At 34.6% G+C, this 22,017-nt stretch overlaps 1 protein-coding gene across 2 annotated transcripts in view; it reads right to left on the bottom strand.

Moving 5' to 3' along the window:
• Positions 1-22,017, bottom strand: part of LOC145993923 (uncharacterized) — a 285,429-nt gene that overhangs the window by 42,292 nt on the left and 221,120 nt on the right. For both annotated transcript variants that reach the window (XM_083129863.1, XM_083129864.1), the window contains 7 exons: positions 19,931-20,640; positions 14,581-14,702; positions 12,292-12,453; positions 10,164-10,276; positions 9,270-9,346; positions 807-982; positions 13-150 (listed from right to left, as the gene is read on the bottom strand). In XM_083129863.1, the coding sequence (XP_082985989.1) occupies positions 13-150; positions 807-982; positions 9,270-9,346; positions 10,164-10,276; positions 12,292-12,453; positions 14,581-14,702; positions 19,931-20,475 (1,333 nt within the window). In that variant the 5' untranslated portion in view covers positions 20,476-20,640. The remainder of the gene's footprint in view (positions 1-12; positions 151-806; positions 983-9,269; positions 9,347-10,163; positions 10,277-12,291; positions 12,454-14,580; positions 14,703-19,930; positions 20,641-22,017) is intronic.

Here is a 22,017-nt window from a genome sequence, read left to right as displayed (position 1 = left end):
AACATTGCTTACCATGTTTTGTGCAGTTCTTTCCAGTAGGATCAAGTACCAAATTTCCTGGGCAGACACACATGAAATTCATCTTCTCGTAGTCAAAGTTACACTCATGCGAACACCCTCCATTGCTAAACTGGCAGTTGTTTAGAACATCTGGGTGGAAAAAAAATTGAAGTATATGTACACACATGAATTATACCAAAAATTAAAATATTGCTCATCATATAACATTCTTATTAATTACTCTATACATAAATTGCATGCCTATTAAATAGATATTAATATATCACAAAATGTTTGATATTTTTGGTGAAAATAATTTTAAAATCATTACTTTTGAGATTGAAAACAGTAAAAAAAAATGTTACAAGTCTTTTGCATATAAAATAATAAATACCTTTCTCAATTCATATACTTGCTGTATATGTTACTCCAGCTTCATAAATGAATAAATACTGTAACATTGAATGAAAAAAGGTAGTAGTAGTGCTACAAAATCATCTTGCATGCTTCATGCACATTATCATATTTTTATTTTTACTGTAAACAAGATGATAACTTCATGCAAATTTTTTACTTAAGTTTTCTGTCAGATACAACAAATAATTAAACTTACAAACTATAATCTATTATTTTAAACCACTACTTTGAAAAAAGTTTGAATATTTCTAATTTCTTATCATTCAGATTATTGTATAAAATGTCATGTCTTAAAAATAAATATTGATTTATTAAAGAAAAATTACTAGACAAAATATATTGCATATTTTGTTACAACTCTATTTGACACCATATAAACAAACACTTACTATTGGTTTGTACTGAACCCGTTGGAACTGCATACACATCAAAATAGCCACCATAATTTTTAAGATATGTTGTGAATTTCTGCCTCATCTCCTCTTTCGTGATCGGATCCTTTGGATTAAACGTTCCTGGCTTGAATGCCCATCCCACACGGAATGTAACAAGAATGCTTCCTGGCCTGGAGAGAAATTTAAGGAATTATATTGATATCTAGAAATAGATACTAACTTGTTATGGCATACAAATACCAATTATTCAACAATCATGATTACTAGAATGTCTAGGACACTGTGAAATTTAATTCTGCATAGACAAAACAACTGAAACACAAAATCAGATGAAATCTGTGTTGGCTTGGTAGCTCAGTTGGTAGAGCAGTGGCACAGTATGCCAGATAATTGGGGTTAGGTTCCTGGTCAAGCCTTCATTTTCACATAAATTTCTATGTAGTCAATAATCTATATCATACAAACTACCATTATTTCAGTTTTATCATATTATTCATGGAGCATGTGATGACTATGTAATATAAATTCAGTTCCAGTATTGTGTGCTTTTATCTTTCATCACATTTTTCTTTAGTTATTTATTAATTTATTTACTTATTTGGTTTTGGTTTGGTTTGAGTTGTTGTTTTAAGTTCACTTTATGCACATGAAGGCTAATCGGGACTGGACCTACAGTTTAAAGTGGGATCCGAACCACTTGTGCCTCCACCGGGTATCGAACCCGGGACCCCTTGATTACAAGGCAATGACGCTACCACTGCGCCATGGGTGAGGCCATATTTACTTATTTGGCATCATCAAGTTGTTTATAAAGTTTCTTCTACAGTTTTGAATAATCCAAATGAATGATGTAGGAATTTGATTATACTTCATTTCAGGGGAGCACATCCCCACCCCCCAAGGCCCATGATGCACTCCCCCTAAAAAGGTAGAATCCCCCCCCCCGTTCATGCTGAATTAATTACTCAAATTATTTTTGTTGGACAAACCACGATTTTTTTCTGGGGGGAGGGGGGAGTACCAGGATAAACGTACCAATAATAATAATAATATTAATAATGGCTTTATTATTATTATTATTACTACTACTATTAGTATTCAAAGCTTATTCAATTCAAATATACAATACATATTATTCAAATACATGACATTACAGAAAACAAGTAGATTGCGAGCAAATCGTGGTAGAAAATTTTTAGATCCAATTTTTGCAATAAAAAACAACATTGATTTAATAGGGTGCAAATAATTTTACTAGAAGCCATGGCATTCTCCCTTTTACAACTTTTTTTTAGACCATTCAGCGCACATGGCTGACTCCCGCCAACTCTAGCTACAGCTCTGAACTTGACGAAAACGAGAAAAGCAGATAATTCGAGCGAAGCAAGCAAGAAAATTTTACAAAATTAATTTGTATTTGCATAAAATTTGAAATCGAAGGGGTAATTGCTCCTCTCCCCCCTCCTGCAGGTACCCTTGGCCGTCAATGTTCGTCCCCCTTGCTCCCCTAGAATTGACTTCCGTCGAAGGGGGGGGGGAGCAATGACCCCCTGTGGTTGTGGCACTGTATAATACAGACATATTTAAGCAATATATGTTTACTTTACTCCATCCAAACCGATTCTAAAGGCATAAAAGGTGGTGTTTCATTTCAACCCTATGGCCACGATCACCCACAGGTAGGTAGAAAAACTATACATAATAACAAAACTAAAAATCAATAACAAGACAATCAAACGATACGATCCCCCCATTTTTGTGTGAAGATATATAGAATTGGTATAAAATTTTGTCCTCCCCCTAAAATTCCCATAATGCAGGCACGTCATGAAACCCCACTGTGGGCAGCCCTGCTTTCCTTGTCCATCATGCTCTTTCAACATTTTTTTATATTATTATTTTAACCCTGTATAACAGATGCAATATGTATCAATTTCAAACTAACTACTTGACATATATGTCAAAATTAAGCAATTGGATGTCCAATAACAAGCATTATAAAATGTTTGCACTCTATACGTATTTAACTTGTAATTTGATATAATATTAGCAAATCAAAGAGAAAGAGAAAAGACAAGTAATATATTAAAGGACAAGATAATTTTGTACACCATGCGCAGGAAAATACATTTTATACTTATTTTTATTCAAACATAAATAGCACAAGAAAATATAAGCAAAAAACAACTGGTTATACTGCAGAAATTTCTAGTTTGTAACATCATAGTTAATAGAGCAAATTAAGTTAATTTAAAAAATCCAAATATTTTCATGAATGCATAAGCATCGTGGTGCAAATATTTTTCTCTATATCTACTTGATCACACTATTTTTTCTTTCCCTCATGCACAAACAACTCTTAAGGCTCAGTTGGATATTTAGCTGATTCCAACAAACTAACATTTTGAAATTTCCTCTACTTTAAAAAAAATTGGAATGATATTCAAACTTCTGCAAATTTACATCTGCTTAGAATTTCATCTAGAGCATTGCATGAATCTTTGTGTGGTTTGCTTTTGCTGTTATCTGGATATTCGCAATAGTTTCATGGCTATATATACCAGTATTGAAAATATCTAAACAACCACAGCAAACTACACGAAGGTTCACATGAATGCTCTAGAAGAAATTCTAAGTAGATTTAAGTTTCAAATTTGAAGTATCACATCATAGCAGTTTTTTTTTTTTTGTTTTTTTAAGTGACGAAATTTGAAAGTACCTTTGTCAAAGATCCCACCATGGAACAAGTGAGATCTACAAAGCCTGGTGTCACTTGGAAGCTATAATTTTACATGTGTACATCATCATCATCCTCCTCCTTCATTGTATCCTGCCTCTGGCTGGGTCAGCATAGAAGTCAAGCCTCTCCATTTTTCCTGGTCTTCCACCACTCCTCTTTTTCCACGATGTTCCAATCTTGCCCTCTTCTCCTAACACTCTCCACTATCTGCTCTTTCCACTGACATGTTGGTCTCCCCTTCACCTTATTCTCACTCCTTGTGCATTGTAACCCTTACTGGTAGTCTTTCTGCATCCATCCTCTTCATGTATCCGAACCATCACATTTGTGCCTGATCTATCCTGTCCTGAAGCTTCCCCACCTCCACTGTCTGTTGGATCTCCTCATTCCTTATTCTATACCTTTTAGCCTTCTCCAATATACTCCTTAACTCTTTCGCTGCGGTCGTTACATTTATGCACAGCACGCCAGGTGCCTTGCTCCGCGGAAGTCGCATTATTGCGAGTTCATACTTCCACTCGCTGCGGTGTCGCATTTCCGCAGTACGTCGCTTTTAGTAGCCTTCAGACATCTGTTGATACTATTTGGAAATATTTGAACTTGTAGTTTTGTTTATATCGTATGATGTCGCTAATTACGCCTCCGGCCTCCGTTTAATACGAGCGTTGAGTGCTCTGACATGTCAGTTTCAAATGCATGTTCGAATGTAAACAACATGGCTTCGTCAAGTCGTCAACACTTGTCTGATAATGATGTTACTCAACTGTTGAATCAGAAGGTGAATTAAATTGTGACGATAATAGCGACAGTTTTTATGAGACTTCAAGTGGTGACAGTGATTGTGTAGTGTCTGATGAAGAATTTGTACCGCCGTCCGTAACATCATGGAGCAGAGTGCAAAGCAGCATTGATCTAGGTGTGGGAAGTTCGACACAGGCAAGTGCTAAGTTACTTGGTGACAGTACAGTATTTAGCACACCATTTTCTTGTTTTATCAAATATTTCCCCCGCTCAGTATTTGAACACAGCAGAACAAACTGAAGTTTTTGCCACCCAGTATCTTGATACTACTTACGAATTTCCACGCCGCTCCACCACTCTGCATCATCCCGTGTTTTGAGAAATACCATACCATCAGGGACTACAGAATGGTTTGCCAGTGCAAGGATTGACTTTTGTAATTTCTCTATAACATATTTTGCAAGGTAATTTTTTAAAATTATTCTTTCTAAAATTATTTTTTTCAAAATTTCAAAATATTTCAAAATTTCAAAATTTTTCAAAATATCATACCACCAGGTGCTACAGAATGGTTATTCAGTGCAAGGAATGAATTTTGTAAGTTCTCTCTCAAATATAACGCAATGTAATTGTGAAAACTATTTGTTTATAAAAAAAATATTTTTTCAAATTTAATTACGCAGCCAAGGGATACTGTGTGCCAGAGAATTCCGCAGCGAAAGAGTTAAAAAATTCATCTCCACTGCCTGCATCTTTTTTTGTCTCTCTCTGTCATTGTCCAATTCTCTGCTCCATACATAATTATTGGCACATAGTATGTGTTATATATTACCTTCTTACATTTCATAGGTACATCCCTGTTCCATATTAATCTTCGAACACTTTGATATAGTCCACCACCCATTTGTCCTCTTCTGTTTACCTCCTTATCTATTCTGCCACTTCTCTCAATTATGCTTCCTAGATATTTGAAGCTCTACACTACCCTCAACTCTTCCATGGCCATATTTATTCTTGGTTCCTTTCTGGTTCCGTTTTTGTTGTTATTACCACCTCGCTATTTTCTGCACTGAATTTCATTCTTTCTCTCCTGATTTCCTCATTCCAAATATCAAGCTGTCTCTGTACTTCTTCTTCCCTGTTTCCCCATATTAATACGTCATCAGCGAACAACAGGGGCTTCATCTCTTCCTCTCCTATCTTCTTTGTTAATTGCATCCATTGTAATTATGAAGAGCAGTGGGGTAAGAGCACTTCCCTGTTTTAGTCCATTACTTATACTGAACCACTCTGAGGGGTCCCAGGTTCGAATCCCACTCGGGCATGGTTGTTTGTAAAATGTCCATTCATCAATTTCATCATTTCATCACTCATCCCCATCTTCACAAATTAGCCAAGAGGCAAAGTAAAATACAACAAATCAATCAATACTGAACCACTCTGTTCTTCCCACTGGTGTCTTCACACAGCTCTGGTTGGCCTTGTATGTGCTCTGCACTTTACACACTATCTCTTCCTCCTTTCTCTCTTAGAGCCTTCCAAATCTTTGTCCTGTCCATGCTATCATATGAATTTTCTATATCAAGGAATGCCATAATCAAATCATTTCAATACTTATAGTGCCTTTCCTGTATTTGCCTTATGGTGAATATCAGATCTACTGTTGATCTGCCTCTTCTAAATCCATACTGTTCCTCTCTTATGTTCAGCTCTGTTACTTCCCTTATTCTTTTCTCTAATATTTTCTCATACACCTTTGCTGAGTGGCACATTAGTGTTATTCCTCTGTAATTTTTACATTCCTTTCTGTCACCCTTCTTGAATATGGGAACTATTAGTCCCTTTGTCCAATCCCTTGGCACTTCTCTCTCTCTTGCAACACTGTTTTCAACACTCTATCTGTACACTCACTACACACCAATCACTCCTACTCCAAGTATCATTTCCACTGGCACTTCAACTACTCCAGGTCCTCCCTTCATTCTTTTCAGTGCTTGCTCCACTTCCTTCCATGTGAGATTCGTTTTTACCTTCCTGTTTTCTTTTACCTTCACATCATGTTCATTTCCTTCTTTAATGTTTAGCAATTTCTCGATATGATTTCTCCACATTCTCCTTATTTCTTCATCCTCTTTCACAACATTTCTCCTCTCGTTCCTTAGCTTACAGCTGTCTCCTTTTTCTCATCTCCTCTCTCTCACAAATCCATACAATACTTTCTTGTTCCCATCTACATCTTCTTCTAGCACTTTGGTCCATTGTTCCATCCACTTTCTTCTTTCCTCCTTTACTACTGCTCTTGTCTCCTTCTTTTCCACATACTCTTTTCATGCATTTTGTGATTTACATTTAGACAATTTTCTAAATGCATCATTTTGTTTTTCACTGCCCCTCTAGTTCTTGCATTCCACCATGGTGTTTTTTTCTTCTTTCTTATCTCGCTTATCCTTCCACATACCTTTTCGGCTGTCTTTACTAATACTGTTTTACATCTTATCCATGCTGTTTCTACTCCTTTGGGTTCATCTCTTGGCACTTTTGTTCGCAATATTTCTTGATATTTCTCTTTTATCATCATAGCCTTCAATTTACACACTCTTATCCTTCTCTCTTGTTCCTCCCTTCTATCTTTTATTTTCCATCTCCTACTAGTAGCCTGTGGTCACTGTCTAAGTTCTCACTGAGTATTACTTTAATGTTGTTCATTCTTTTTTACTTCCTAGTTTACCAATATATAATCTATTACAGACTTTTGTTCTTTATAACAACTGTATCTCGTGATTTTATAACTGTCATATTTCTTCTTAAACCAGCTATTACCTACTAACAATCCATTTCTCTTACAAAGTCCAGTAGCTTCCTTCCCTCCTCATTCCTCTGTCCCCATCCATCTGCTTCAAGTATTTTTGTATACACTTTCCTGCCTCTTCCCACTTGTGCATTAAAACTACCAATCACAATTTCCCATTCCTTTCCTACATGTTCTTCCAAGTCTTCTTCAAATTCATCTTTCTCCTCCCTTGTACATCCTGTTTGTGGGGCATGCACTTCAATTATTTCTATTACTTTCCCTCTTACATTCATTTTTAGTTTATTATTCTGTCATTTTTCCTTTCTACTTCCTCATTTATTCCACTTCTGGGTCTGACTACAAATCCAACTCCACTTTTCCTGCCCTATCCAGTACTTGCCCAATACAGTTTATAGTTTTTCCTCAATTTCATTTCTCCTCTTCCTTTCCATTTCATTTTGCTCATTCCAAAGATGTCGATTCCTCTTCTCTCCATTAGATCCACAATTTCTTCAGTCCTTCCTGTCAGTGTTCTAATATTCAATGTCCCTATTCGTAGCCCACGTTTTCTTCAATTTCCAGTCTGGCTTGCTTCTTTCTTTTCTCGATTTTTTTAATATTTTTGGCTGTTGGATTATCGGGACTGTCACAGTCTACACATGGGTACACCCTCAATTTCTGTTGGGTTTTAACTCTTCCCCTGGCTTTTCTGGATTCCTCCAGGCTCACAAGGCAGTGGGGGCAAACACTTTTATGGTGGTGTCTATTTGCCATGACACAAGGCTAACGATGGGTATCTGTAGTATTTGCTGAGTGTGTCCATACCACTGGACACCCTCAACACCTTGATAGCCTTACCGCCTCAGTCTGCGACTGCTTATTTGTGTTTCCCCTTATTCATAGCTTCCCCTCATATCTCAGGGAGGTTTCACCTGGGGAGGGGACGGGGTGATTTCCCCCACCAACAATCTGGGCCTCAAAAATCCCCCCACCAAAAATTCCTGGGGGGAGATTTTTTGTTATAACAAACAAAAGATAAGGAATTACTTTTAATTTCCAATATATTTTACTAATAATAATATCGAAAACACACACAAATTAGTATGGTTGTGAGTATTGAATGCATTCTCTCTCAAGAGATCATTAACAAATCTACATCAATACGCACAATATAAGTAAAACAAGAATGCAACAAAATAATAAGTATTAAATCTAATTGATTTATATTAACATAAAGCAAAAACAAAACAAAAACTTATACATAATAAAACCACTTCAACTATTTCATAATTTATTAACATCTTTAACCAGTTATTAAAGGAATTAGTTAGCTGCCTTGCAATATCGGATATGTATAAAACTAACAAATTAATTTCTTTATGTAATTAATAATAATAGTAATAATAATAAAAATATATTTTTAAATGAGTAATTTATTTTTGCTTTTAATAATACACATATGTGGGGGAGAGGGGTTTGTAGATTAAAAACTTTCTCCCCCCTACCAGTTTTCAATTATTTCACACCCTGGGTTTCACTATCCACCACCTGTGACCCGTCCAGTAGCTGAGGCTCCACATGTGCACATATGTGTACTTTTTAAATTACTCTAGGAATATGTTAATAATAGAATAAAAAGCATGAACAGAAAGCAGAAAGGTTGAATGCCAAATGCCAAAATGTTACTTCATTAGTGAAAACATTAAGTTTGAAAGAGGGTGCTTTTATTCCCTATCAGAAATACACAGGAATCTAAATATATTTTTTCATGTTTTCTTTTTTAAAAATAGTCATTATCTAGCTTAACAATCAACATAAAGAGGCTGCTTGCATCTGTCATATGACGAGATATGCATAGTCTAGAATATATCAGAGACTTCTTTCAAAATTTTTCAAGAGAATTGAAATAAATCTACCTCTTATGTGAAACTGTATCTATGCCTTTAATAAAAACAAAATTAATTTTTGTAATTGAAGAGATTTTCTGTGGGGTGTTGAGAAGAAAAACCCTGGATAATATCCTAAGCAAAACTCTTCAGCATTAGTTGCCAGGAATACTAGTTAATCCACTTTTCAAAACTTAATAGTAATTGACTCAGAATTACTTACTTTTAAGACAGTAGAATGCAACAACAATAACAACAAAAAAGGGGGCGGGGAGAGAAAGTCAGATTTCCACACTTACGCAAAATCAACTACTTTCACGAAGATATCCATGGAGGGGTCATTAAGCATTCCTGGTTTGAATAATACACTCTTTATCTAGAAAAGGAGAAAATGATATGAGAATATTTATAAAACAGGCACTGCATATTTGTATATTTAGAAATACTTGTAACAGATTATTTATCCTAATGAAAAATAATAGGATCTCAAAAGAAAATTTAAAACAATATATTTATCATGTTCTTAATTGTTACACATATGTTAAATTAATAAAATGTAAAAGCCAACAAGCCAAAATGATAAATAGTTGAACACTATAGTCTTAAAACTGGGGTCTTACAGTTCAAGATAAGTGGTTTGGGTCAGAATGTAAACAATCCCAATTAACCTCAATGCATAACACACATTTTGCAAAACTATTCCATCAAATTTATGAAATTAATAGAAATATTTCAAATGTTGCATGTTCTACCCCATTTTCATCTTAATGATTGCTCAATTGTTCAATTGAATACTGAATTCTCAAAATTTAGTAATAACTCTTGCCAATACTTTTGGAAATCAAAATACAAAGCATTGATAAAAGTGACGTTGCTGCTCAGGTGAAACAGAATTATTGAATATTAGCATATTTAATAAGCTGAAATTCTTTATGTCACAGTGAATTTTGTAGTAAGGATGTATGTGGAATCCCATACCTTTCACAAACCAGCCACTGTTGGAAACTAAGAGTGATACTTCTTACATTTTCATACATATGCATAAATTTTAATGTAATAAAAAATAGCATTGATTCAATTCCATTTCTTTTAGCAGCAATTTTATTATATTAGGTAACTGACAATTTTTGATTTTGATATATTACAGAAGATTAGCATATTAAATTAAAATTCTCACTATACTTGCAACCTACCTCACTCTCTAATTTCTGTGCCATTTCTTTAAATTCAGTGGAATTAGGATCTGCTAATTCTGGCAGATAGTCATCACTGGTTATCCTCATCTCTCCTTCTAACGCTCTAGGTACTGGGAGATAAACAGAAATATAAGACATTATACATGCAGACAAACATTAATTGCATTTTATATTTTCTATTACATGTAAGTATATAATTGTAAAATGCTACAGGTACTCTATAAGTCTTGAATCACAGGATAAAACACATCAAATTACAAAATATGTTCAAAGCATTGTGTTTCATACACAGGTGAAGATGACAATATGTGCACTCTGGCACAACACCACTGAAATTTGCTAAAATGCCTTTTCTATAATTGTTTGGTTCAGATGGAGAGTGCTCTGAATTTCCACCGAGTACACCACAATTAAAAACTAACATGATTTTATGATCTAGGATCATTGGTGGACAAACGAGAGTTTCCCAGAGTCCAGTGCAATATTGGAGGAACTTTCTGGCCAGATACGCTGCACTGCCAGGGCATAATCTACTTCAGCACCATCCTCTTGAAACCTTTGATTGCAGATTTATAATATATTCTGTTGGTGCACATTTAATTTTTTTTGCCGATCTCCATGGCAGAGTAATTAGTACAGCACACAACGATGCCAGGGGTCCTAGGTTCAAATCCCAGCCTGGGCGTGGGTGCTCTTTATGATGATATGATGATGATGATGATGATGATGATGATATGTCCCTTCACCAATTTCATCATATCACCACTCATCCTCATCTTTGTGATTAGTCAAAAAGTCAAAAGTGGTAGAAAGCAAGACATTTCTGCATTAGTTAGAAAATAGTAGTAATTATGTTTACAGTGTTTCTTTTGACAGGAAAATATTGTTAATTCCAATCTGTCTTTGTTGATAAAATATATGATGTTAGTCAATGGTCTACTTCTATACTCTTTTAAACCTGTAACATTTACAGAAAGAAATGGAACAGTCTTTTTTTATTGGTCACAAATTTCATCAAGTTGGTTAGCAGAAACTATACCTGTACATATTTTCATTATTCATGTATTTGTTCTTAATACAACATGTGTGAAGACTTGTAGTATGAATAATTGTAGCCACATTGGTAGTTTGTTTGTAGTGTGTGTAGTATATACTTTCAAAGAACTTGGTAGAAATATACTTATTTATATTTATATTTTACTTAATTTTTATTTAAGTTTTGAACAAGGTGCATGTTGTATTCACAAAATAGCTATTTAAAATGGCAGAACAGTTGTCAAGAAATCATGGTTTATCAGAAAAAGTGCTAAGTGCAAAACATACTATTTTGACTCTCATGCTTCACTCTTTTTAACTAGCATACTTTGTATTTTAAGCAATACCTATAGAGACATGAAACTTTATCACACTATCTATATTTAATAAGTTCACAGGAAAGAAATAGAATTTTCCCCCTTACACAACACTTTCTTGTCAGATATAAAGCAGTGTATAAATAATTCCCTTGTTCATGTATAATACGTATTTATTAATATTTATTTGTATGATTTTTTATTTTTGTTTTCACATACATTAAATCTATTTTATTAATTGGCAGTAAAATTTCAACATTAGCATTATTTCATATGTTTCGCTGAGTATTAATATGTTTTTGCATCAATGGTTTATTTCAATTCTTTTCAATAAAAATTGAAGTAAGCATGATTATTTTTTTTTATCTCTATGAACCAATTGCCCTCTGTTGTAATTCTGCTTTATAATTTGGTGATACTCTAACCTTATCACCTAATAGGTAGATTGTTTTTCATTCCACTGGCATGTAATGTTGCTTTACTACACAAAAAAGCTTCCTTACGCATCTAGCAAATCATACACATAGCCTTACAATACTTCCAGTGCTGAGAATAATTCAATTCAAACAAAAATAGGGTGCATATGTAAGATACAAATAGGCAAAAAAGTGTACTACTTCTAAGTACATGCTTTTACTAATATTTTATTTGAAGAAAATTGTACATTTGTTTTCAATTTGAAAGTACGTAATAACATTACTACAAATTTATTTAATAAATGTAATAGGTGTTTTTTCTCAATGTCTTACATCTAAATAGAGACTTGTGCTTACCATAGAGGCTCATCATTTGAGTTGTTGGTGGAGACTCGGGAAATGCTGATGATGATGGTGGGGGAGTGAATGATGAAGATTCTTGAGATACCTGCGTAGTTGTTTCTGCAACTCTTGCATCTGAGCTGCGTGGCATTTCATCTTGCATTAGTATTACACCAGCTAAAACATATATGAAAATCAATTAGCAATGTATCCCAAACATGTATCAATTCATAACAGTAACTCACAATATTCTGTTCATTATTTTACTTTTACGGCCTTCTTGAAATCAAAGTAATTAATAACACTTCATGTCCTTTATTCATATTAATCAATGATTATAACAATCAAGATTTGTTATAATATTAAAAATGCTTTCAGGAGAGATCAATTATAATTCTAGATAGATCAAACTCTCTTGCTGCATTGCTTACCATTGAAGAAATAATTTATCTATTTAGAAGATTTATTTATTATAAAATGAAAACACATTATTAGAGTATGTGTGTCTTGCATGCAGTACATATGTATTTTTGTTGTTTTGCATTGTCTTTCTGTCACTTTGGTTAATCAAAATGATGGGGCTGAGTGATCATTTAACATGTTCCCTGCCAGAATGGTTTCACCAATTTTGCCTCCTGCGCCAAAGTGGTTATTTGACTTTATTTTGAAATTTCGAAAATTTCGGTATTTCTTTTTTTGCAAAAAATGGAACAGCCAAAACACTTTTATGTGCACTCAATTCCCCACGCCTTGTCAGTCATGCCTTTGTGCATTATTGATATACTCGTGACCGAAATAATCTTAGGAAAACCAAGTGCAAGCCACATGTTTCGGTCATAATGACCAACATGGCGTGATTCGTGTGTACCAGTTTCAGTCAGTATGAGCGACCTGACAGAGAACGTGTTAATGAAACTGATGATGTGATAATCACAATCAACACCCATGTCTAGACTGGACTCAAACATGAAGATTTTGATATAGTACAAAGAAGACGAATAAGTATTATTTGTATTGATCTAAGAGTGACATATTGGATGCAGCAAAATTATCAATAATTTCTTCAAGATAATATTTGTACAGTACAGTAATTTTGTGCACAATTAGAACACTATATTGTTATTGTGAATGAATATGAAGTCCTTTTCATGTGTTCTTCTGTAATATAAATTTCTAAAAATTTATAATTATCTACTTTCTTTTTCCAAACAAAATGCATGGCATCCTAATTTTGGGGAGGAGGTCAGAATAGAACTTGGGGGTTTAACTTGGGGGGGCAGTCAAAAGTCTTGCATTCTATAAAAATAGCATCTAGGATTATTTGCTAAATAACTGTTACATTTGCAAAATCACAAATATTACTCTTTATTACTTCGCTCCTAAGATCCCATGAGGTTAACAAAAGAAATAAAACCGAAAATTTGAGGGGTGGCAAGGGACCCCCACTAAGTTATGCCTATGACATCAGTATATCATGGACATGTACATTAAGGAAGTAAATTATTTTTTATGTTTTTAATGAAATACTTTTCTATTGTATTGGTTCAGTATCAGTTATTGGTTTTGGTATTTTATTCCAGTATTCTTTTATCATTAAGAATTTCAAATAGATACAACTTGTAGAAAAATACTAATGATAAAAGTATAAGTAGATTAACAGAATAAAGTCCCTGTGAACACAGTTAGACAAACTGTGGACTTAATACAGGAGAGGCTATGGCTTGGGAAATTGAATTTGAGATGAGATTTTGTGGAGTGATAGGGTATCCTCTAGGTATGTATTGATATGCCAACATGCTAGAGTGCACTAGCCAGCCATTTCAGAGAAAAAAATGCTAGTACCTTGGCATATCAATACCTAAATGATGTCTTACCACTACACGAAGTGCTGTCCAAAACTCAATTTCCCAAGCCGTAGCCTCTCCTTGTCAGTTTATTGTAATTTCGTAAGAGGAATGGAAGCAAAAGATAAGAGGAAAAAAGAAGGGAGTGGCGTATGGTACATTCAAAGGCATGTTACATTCGTATTCAATGTTAAGGGGATGAGGAACAGTTTCACATAAAGTGCACATTTATTTCAATTTTGTCAAAATGCAATCCTCTGTGGTTCGGACCTCATTTTAAGCTGTAGGTTCAGTCCGAATTATCCTAACTGAACATAAAATAGGCTCAAAACAAACTTTGACAAACATTTTTTATCTGTACTATTTTTAGTTTGTTGAAGTAGATATATCTCAAAACTCCACAATGTAGTTCAGGCCACCTCTCCTTGATGCATTTTAAAACATGTTTTCAATAACTTACTTCCTGCTAAAACTGCTATGAGAACTGCAACTGCTAGAAGTGCCAGGCCAATAGTCCAACAAATGCATCGCCTCCATGATTGTGTTCGTCGCTTGTCTTTCGTTACGTACAGCTTTTCACCCCTGAAACAATATGCAATGTTACTATTAAACAAGAAATAATAATTTTTTAAACTAAATTTTTTACAACATTATACAATTAAAAAAATTAACATTTATAATAAATTTTAAAAAACTTGTAGTTTTGTAATTATCTTTTTAAATTGGGATTAAAATGGTGAGCACAATTATTAAAATAAAATATAATATTAAAAATTATTAAAGAAAAATTATTATTAAATTCACAATACTTGTAGTGGTAATAATAATCAATATTTTATACCTCTTACCACATTGCATAACTCGTTATTTAGCTCGTCTATAATGTAGTAACTATTAAACTATAGAAATGTATCAATGTTTACTTTTAACTGTCTCAGTGAGCTAAGCATAAGTAGAACTTCAAAAGCAATTTGTATTGCAGTAGTGTTTGCATTTTACGAAAGCACTTTCTCTGTGAAACATGTGAATGTAGTATAGTGAACATTGGTTTAATATTTACTTTTAGCCCCCTTCTCTGTTATTCAGCATACAATCACCAAAAAGAAACTACTGTACATAAAATGTTGTGCTGTTCTAAAGAAGGGCTAATTTCAGAACATGTAACAGGAAACTATGGTCAAATATGCTGACCTCGAAGCCTTCAGCCAATCCCGATATTCCACTACGCCCTCCATCGGTGGCTCGAGAGAGTGGCCTGACCTATCCACACCCGACACTGGGCCAGGTAAAGTGAAGGTTATTCGAGGTCGCATCATGTCAAGGTTATCAGGGTCACCAGTCAAACTGTAAGAAAGGATGTGCAAGAGAAAAAGTGCTAAAATCAAGGTATGGGTGCGTGTGTGGCAAGAGTATACAGTACTAATACCCACAACCACAATGAGGGAAACAGTGCAAGGAAGAACTGCAACATGTAATGCATAACAGAAATGAGATTGAACAAAGGAAAATCAAATAGACATATCTACAGATGCATCCTACTAAACATACCTAACAAGAACTCTTTCTTCAGAACCAACTCAACCTTAAAGCAACTAGTTGTTGGAATAAATGCTCATATTAGTTCTTGTTTTTTGCAATATGGAATTTCCATGGTTATTCTTATGTGTATGTAATGCAATTGGAAAAATGAGCAATCTTTTGATCAACTAGGTTGATCTAGACAGTGTTTCAGTGTTTTGTTTGTTTATCACATTTTCAAGTGTTGTGGGTCAGATTCTTTGTTTAACCTAATTTGTTTCTGTTTTCACATGTATAAAGGAAGAAAAACATGTCAATTAATGACTGAAGGAGCATTTTTTTCGATTTTCTCTAAGTGTGTAAAACGCAATGAAGCTACAGTGTTAAAAACGTGTTCATATATTTGGAACTTTTTGTATGTGAAAGCTTTTCTAAGCTACAAATTCCACATGCTTTACCAGATATTAATTTTAGTTGTTTTAAATGATTTCTCCATTGCATTTACAGTTGTATGGATAAGAATTTTTAATAAGCAATATATTGAAAACAATAAAATACTTTCCAATAGAAACCAATTCCTTCCAATTGACCAATTGGTTCTGATAGAAAGTAAAAAAGGTAAAGTGCTCCCCTGTGCTTAGCACCATGCCATGAAGGCGTATAGGGGGTGTGGGGGTAATGCCCCACACTTTCTTGATCCGGTCGTGAGTGGGGGTGATGTGATCAGCATGACGCCCCTGACCACCTTTACCCCCCCCCCCCCAGGGTTTACCCCAGGTACCAATGTCATTCGACGCTGGGTGGGCACCAGGGCCACTTCCAACGTTAAAAAAGTTCCCGGATTTGAACCGGCCGAGGATCGAACCCGGTTCTGATATCGGAACCAATTGAAAAAAATTCCTGCTGAGATATACATGTATGTGCAATAAAGATGTAATGCTCTTATTATTATAGTGAAAACATGCTTGAAAGTGAAGACCACCTATATAGCAAAGAGAGAAAATGTGGAATATTGTTTAACCATTGCAAGGAGTCAAAACTAACTAGTGTCATTTATTGTGAACATGCTTATGTTGTAGTTTAAAGTGCACAATAATGGTTCCCTTAAAAGAATTAAATCAACCCATTAGTACCAGATAAATGTTCCATTTAATGAACTCAAAAACAAGAATGATAATAATATATTTGTTAAGTTTTAAACAAAATGCAATGAGGTAACAATCTTTAGTTAACTTGTGATTATTATTTCTTATATATAGAAGGGATTGATTTTAGACTTACGCATGTGAAAAGATAATATTCAAAAACTAAAATTCAATTAACTTCATATAGATTAGTGATTTAAAATGTTAAATGCAAGAATAATGTGTTGTCACTAAGGAGCCTATTCATATTCACTTAAAATAGCAAAATATCCACTACAATATCTAAAATATATATTAAACTGATTTATTCATTTTCTTCTGGGTATTTTTATATATTTATTTGACTTATATTCAACTCTCTGGGTCACTGTTGGATAGAAACAGGGTCATTGAAAACATTCTAAACCAAATATTGCTGAGTGTGGCCTACTAGAAATTCATAGAACCGTCTGGAAAATCATGCAAAATGGTGTCTAACTAAATATATACATACATGCACACACATACACAAGTGTTGCAACAGATCTATTAGAGCCACAGGCAATATTTTTTGTGATATATACAGGGTGTATGGACTTAGACTGACATATTTCAATTAATTGCCATAAATGTACACAAAGATAAATGCACATTATGGATGAGTAGGAGGAATTCTGAATTCTTTCATGTGAATGCGTGATGTGCAGAGAAATTGCATGCTAGCAGCGAAACTAAAAATCTCAGAGTACAAGCAATCTAGAGTTATGCCAAGATGAACTCCACTGTACAAGTGAAGCATATCTGTCTGGGAAGGATACTCAATCACATAACACCATCAATGCATGAGAGAAATCATTTCCGTCCATGAGAAGTGTGTTGAAAACTTGTGGAGGCAGCAAACACCAATGTGCACTAATACCATTATCTCTTTTTGCTTTGAGGAAATCACACAAAATTCAAATATATAAACATTTCAATAATTTGCAGTGTCAGTGAGGCCATTTGTTATGAACTGTTATCTTCAATTTGGATGGTGCTCATCCACATTGTAGCCATGACGAATTGCCTGGACACTGTGTTTCTTGGTCATTGGATCAGATATGGTGGACTAATTCCATGCCCTTTTCTGATTCTCAGATATATTATGCCCCTAGTCTTTTATTTCTGGAGATAGGGATTATGTTGGCACCTAAGTAAATGACCCTGTATGCAAACAGGACATTGTTGCTTCTGTCGCATCCCAGATGGAGAACACATAAAGGGAAACTGGTTCCAAACTAACTTTACTCTGTGCACACAAAAGGAGCACATGCTTTTTTTAAAGTTGTTTTTTTAGCAACTTGAATTGAATTGAATTGTTGTTCTAAGTCCAATTTATGCATAGAAAGTCTAATCGGGACTAAACCTACAGTTTAAAGTGGGATCCAAATCACTGTGTGATGTGCCTCCACTGGATATTGAACCCAAAATGCTGATTAGAAGGCGACAACATTACCACTAAAACATCAGGAAGTTTCCTTTATACCCTGTATATAACCAAAGCACCTCTTGTCAAAGACATTTTAATTAGCTTTCTAGGCTTTATTGTAATATCAAAATAGTTCTCAATTGAGCCCCAGAGGTTTGTGTGCTCATGAGCACACTAAATGTGAGAATAGAACCACAAAACCTTAAAAAGTTTCTCAGTCTAAAATGAGCAGAGGCCCTTTGTGCAGAGGCACATGTTTCACATGGCCAAGTAGAAGGGTTGTAGTGAACATAATGAAGGTCATATTTATGCGTTTCTCTCTATGATCTATGATTTACTCCATTTCTTATTATTTTTCAGATTGCACATATTGTGTTAAAATAATTTGCTCTTTTATTGAAATTAGATTTTTGTTGCATTTATTACTAAAAATAAATTATATATATATATATATATATATATATATATATATATATATATATATATATATATAGTGGAAAGAGGGCAATTGAGTCACTTTATTCATTTCTACTCCATGCAGCCAAACTGATAAGTGTCAATATTTGAATTTAAAACTTGAAGCTGTGAAAGAGTTCTTTGATATCTGAAAGATTTCTTATGTTGAAAAGTTTAAAATGATATTGTAAACATCAAAATCATTTTCAAATGGTAAGATGCAGTCATTTCCCTTCTTTTGTAAAACTATAAGAAAAGCTACATATCTAAACTAAACTAAAAACTGTCATTCTATGACGATTGATGAAAGTTCCTCCATAAATGTATGTATTATAAATAATGCTTTCCCATAAAAATTAATGTTAAAATATTGGTTCAAAAAAATGCATAAATCTTTAAAAGTTTGAGGAGGGTGAATCCCCAATTGCCCTAAGACATTTAAGTGATATTTTCTACAAATAACATTGCAACTTATTGCAAATGTTAACAATATTTTGATGTGGGTGTAATTCTTTTTATAATTTTGGAACCAATATAAGAAATGCATATCATTTGGACAACTAGTGTTGTTGTTAGGTGCAAGAGGTAGCATCTAAAAAGCATAGCAAAGCAAGGAAAAAAAAATTAAACCACAAAATATTTGCAAAAGCTCTTGCACAACATATAGACAGAAAATATAAAATCATTTCAAAAGTTATTGTTTTCTGATTTAGAATAAAATGTAAAATGTGGTAAATTGTCAGTCAGTCAGTCACTTCTTGTCAAGGAAAAATATATACGTAACCTTTACACCTAATTTATACTGGATCTGTATGAAATTGACTTGGAAATTTCAAAGGATCCCAGATGCACAGTTAGTGGAATATATTTGCCTTCATTCTTTACTAAACTAAACTCCATGGTGCAACAGCCCTCTAAGGGCCAGAACATGTCGAGTCCCATCACCACTGTTTTCTGGCTTTCAAGATCGAATCCTGCTACTTCTTCTTTTCAAGTAGCTCACCAACAACTGTCCTCACGACACTGGGTCAACTCTAAAAGCTTGGGGGCTGCCACTGGAAATAGAACCTGGGGTCACTCGCACCAAAGCTGACAGTGCTATTTGTATGTTAGTTATTTGCATAAATCTGAAACATGATTTTCAAGTCTATTTTTAGGCTATAAATAGTTTAATGAACATCTAAATTTTATAGAGAACCACTCATTTAAGAATATGGTAAAAGTTTCTTGAAAAAGCATCTTACCTGATATATTTTCTGTGTTCGTTGACAGGAACAAAGTACTCGTCATATGGGTCACTATACGTCTCTCCTAGATCCACCTCATCCTCTTTCTTTGGAATACCATTCGAACCATTCAAGGAACCATTGTTTGGCTTTGTTACTTCTGGTTGAGCACCATAAGGATTCATGTTAACCAACTCCAGATTCACAGCCTCGTTCAGTTCTTTTTCTTTCTCCTTCTTCCTCTCCATGCTTCCATTTTCTATCGGCTTCGCGTTGCCTTCTTGCGTTGTGTTCAGGAAAGAGCCATTCGGAGAGAGATTTGTCGGTGAAGTTCCTTTTGCCTTAACTCGCCCACCTGCCGTCATGTGTACCGTGACTCCATTCTCCAGCGTCACTTCTTCCTTGTTGCTTTCATCAGCCTCGAAGCCTGGGTTGTCGATGCCATTCGCTTGGTCTTGATGGCTGGCGCTGCCGCTGTCTTCAATGTGGAGGACCGTTTTCAATTCTTCGTTGGCCTTGGTTTTGCCATCCTTCTGTTGGTCTGCTTCCGTGTCGCTGGACATTGTTGCTAGCTTGATGGTGAAGTCGCTGCTTCCTTCCAGGCTGCTGTCTTTGACGGAGGCCGTCGACTCGCTCCCTCCACTGGAGGAGTTGTCCCTCTCCTCGGTATCCAGGATGGCGGATTCCTAGTCTACTGGGTGAGGAGTGGAAGGCTCATAGGCCAGTTCCTGCAAAGAGAAGAACAAATATATATTACAAAATGATACATTACATGTCCAATCTCTAAGCTACGTACGATGTTAGTTAGCTTACAATTATTTCTTTATTTCGAACACACAGGCACATGCCCAATTACAGTGTTCACAAGGCATTATGAAAACAAGAAATTAATATGTATATATATTTCTCTCTCTCAGAGAGGAGAGAGAAAAGAGAAACAATATAAAATCAAGTAAGAAATATGACATTTCAATCTACAACATACTTATAAACATGGCTGATTTCATACATTGTATCAATCCCTAAAAATTTAAAAAATTGATACAACATTGCTTGAATTAATACAGTTTAAAGTTATATTTTAATCTAAATTTCAGAGGTAATCAGCTTATATACATGTAAATAGTAGTAATGTAATAGAGGTATTAAGTAATAAATTGCACACATAAGACACAGAGGCAAAGATAGAACAGAGAAATTTAAACAGTATTTCATAACAAATAAGGAAAAAACATAGACAATGCATAAATTAGGGTGGGATTATCATCATAACAATCTTCATCGTGTCCTGGTTATATTCAGTTTTCAGAGAATACAATGATTTTTAAATGTGAATAGATCGACACTAGGATTATTACTAGAGATTAAGTTGAACAACTTGCACATCATCCTCAGGGATTTAATTTCTGCTATGTTGGTTCTTACATGTAGAATTTTAAAGAGATTATTTCTGGGTTATAAAATAGCGTTTTGGAACATAAAAGTTTACTTGTAGGAGTAGAGCTGGAGAATCTATTTTTCCGTTGACAAGTTTGGATAGCAAAGATAAATCATGAATTTGTCTACAGAAATACCAATCATAGTTTAAAACGATGAGTTGCGTGACTCTCATGTGAAGTAGTACTGTGGTGTATATGGCCTGCCAAGGCTCCTTGAAGTTCGTTTCCTACCTGGGGACAACTCAGTAGTTACAAAAGGTGCCTGTCCCGCAACTTCCACCCTTCTGCCTACATGATATTGGTACAGAATAAGTCCTGCAGGATTAAAAAAATCTATAACTTTTAAAGTAATCGGTTTATTACACGAAATATTGTTAGTTACACAGAGGAAACTTTAGAATTTATGTTTGATGTTGTTTGGTTCATCGCCAGATCTCCAGCTGGGCACCATTCACGTCCAGACACTCTTGCAATCTTCGTTTGAATCCGATAATTGCATTCTGACAGTGCTCGACCGGAATGCTTTGCATCACATCACGTATCTTGAACTTCACGTCGTCAAGATCTGTCGGTTTCTGTGCATACACCTGGGTCTTGACATATCCTCACAGCCAGTAATTGCAAGGTGTAAGGTCTGGTAACCTTGCGGGCCAAGGTATGGGTGAG

Source organism: Lepisma saccharinum, chromosome 10 (genome assembly GCF_977018435.1).
Source record: "Lepisma saccharinum chromosome 10, izLepSacc3.1, whole genome shotgun sequence".
Taxonomy (NCBI): domain Eukaryota; kingdom Metazoa; phylum Arthropoda; class Insecta; order Zygentoma; family Lepismatidae; genus Lepisma; species Lepisma saccharinum.
Note: the sequence above shows the minus strand (reverse complement) of the source record. Positions and strands in the feature narration are given on the sequence as shown.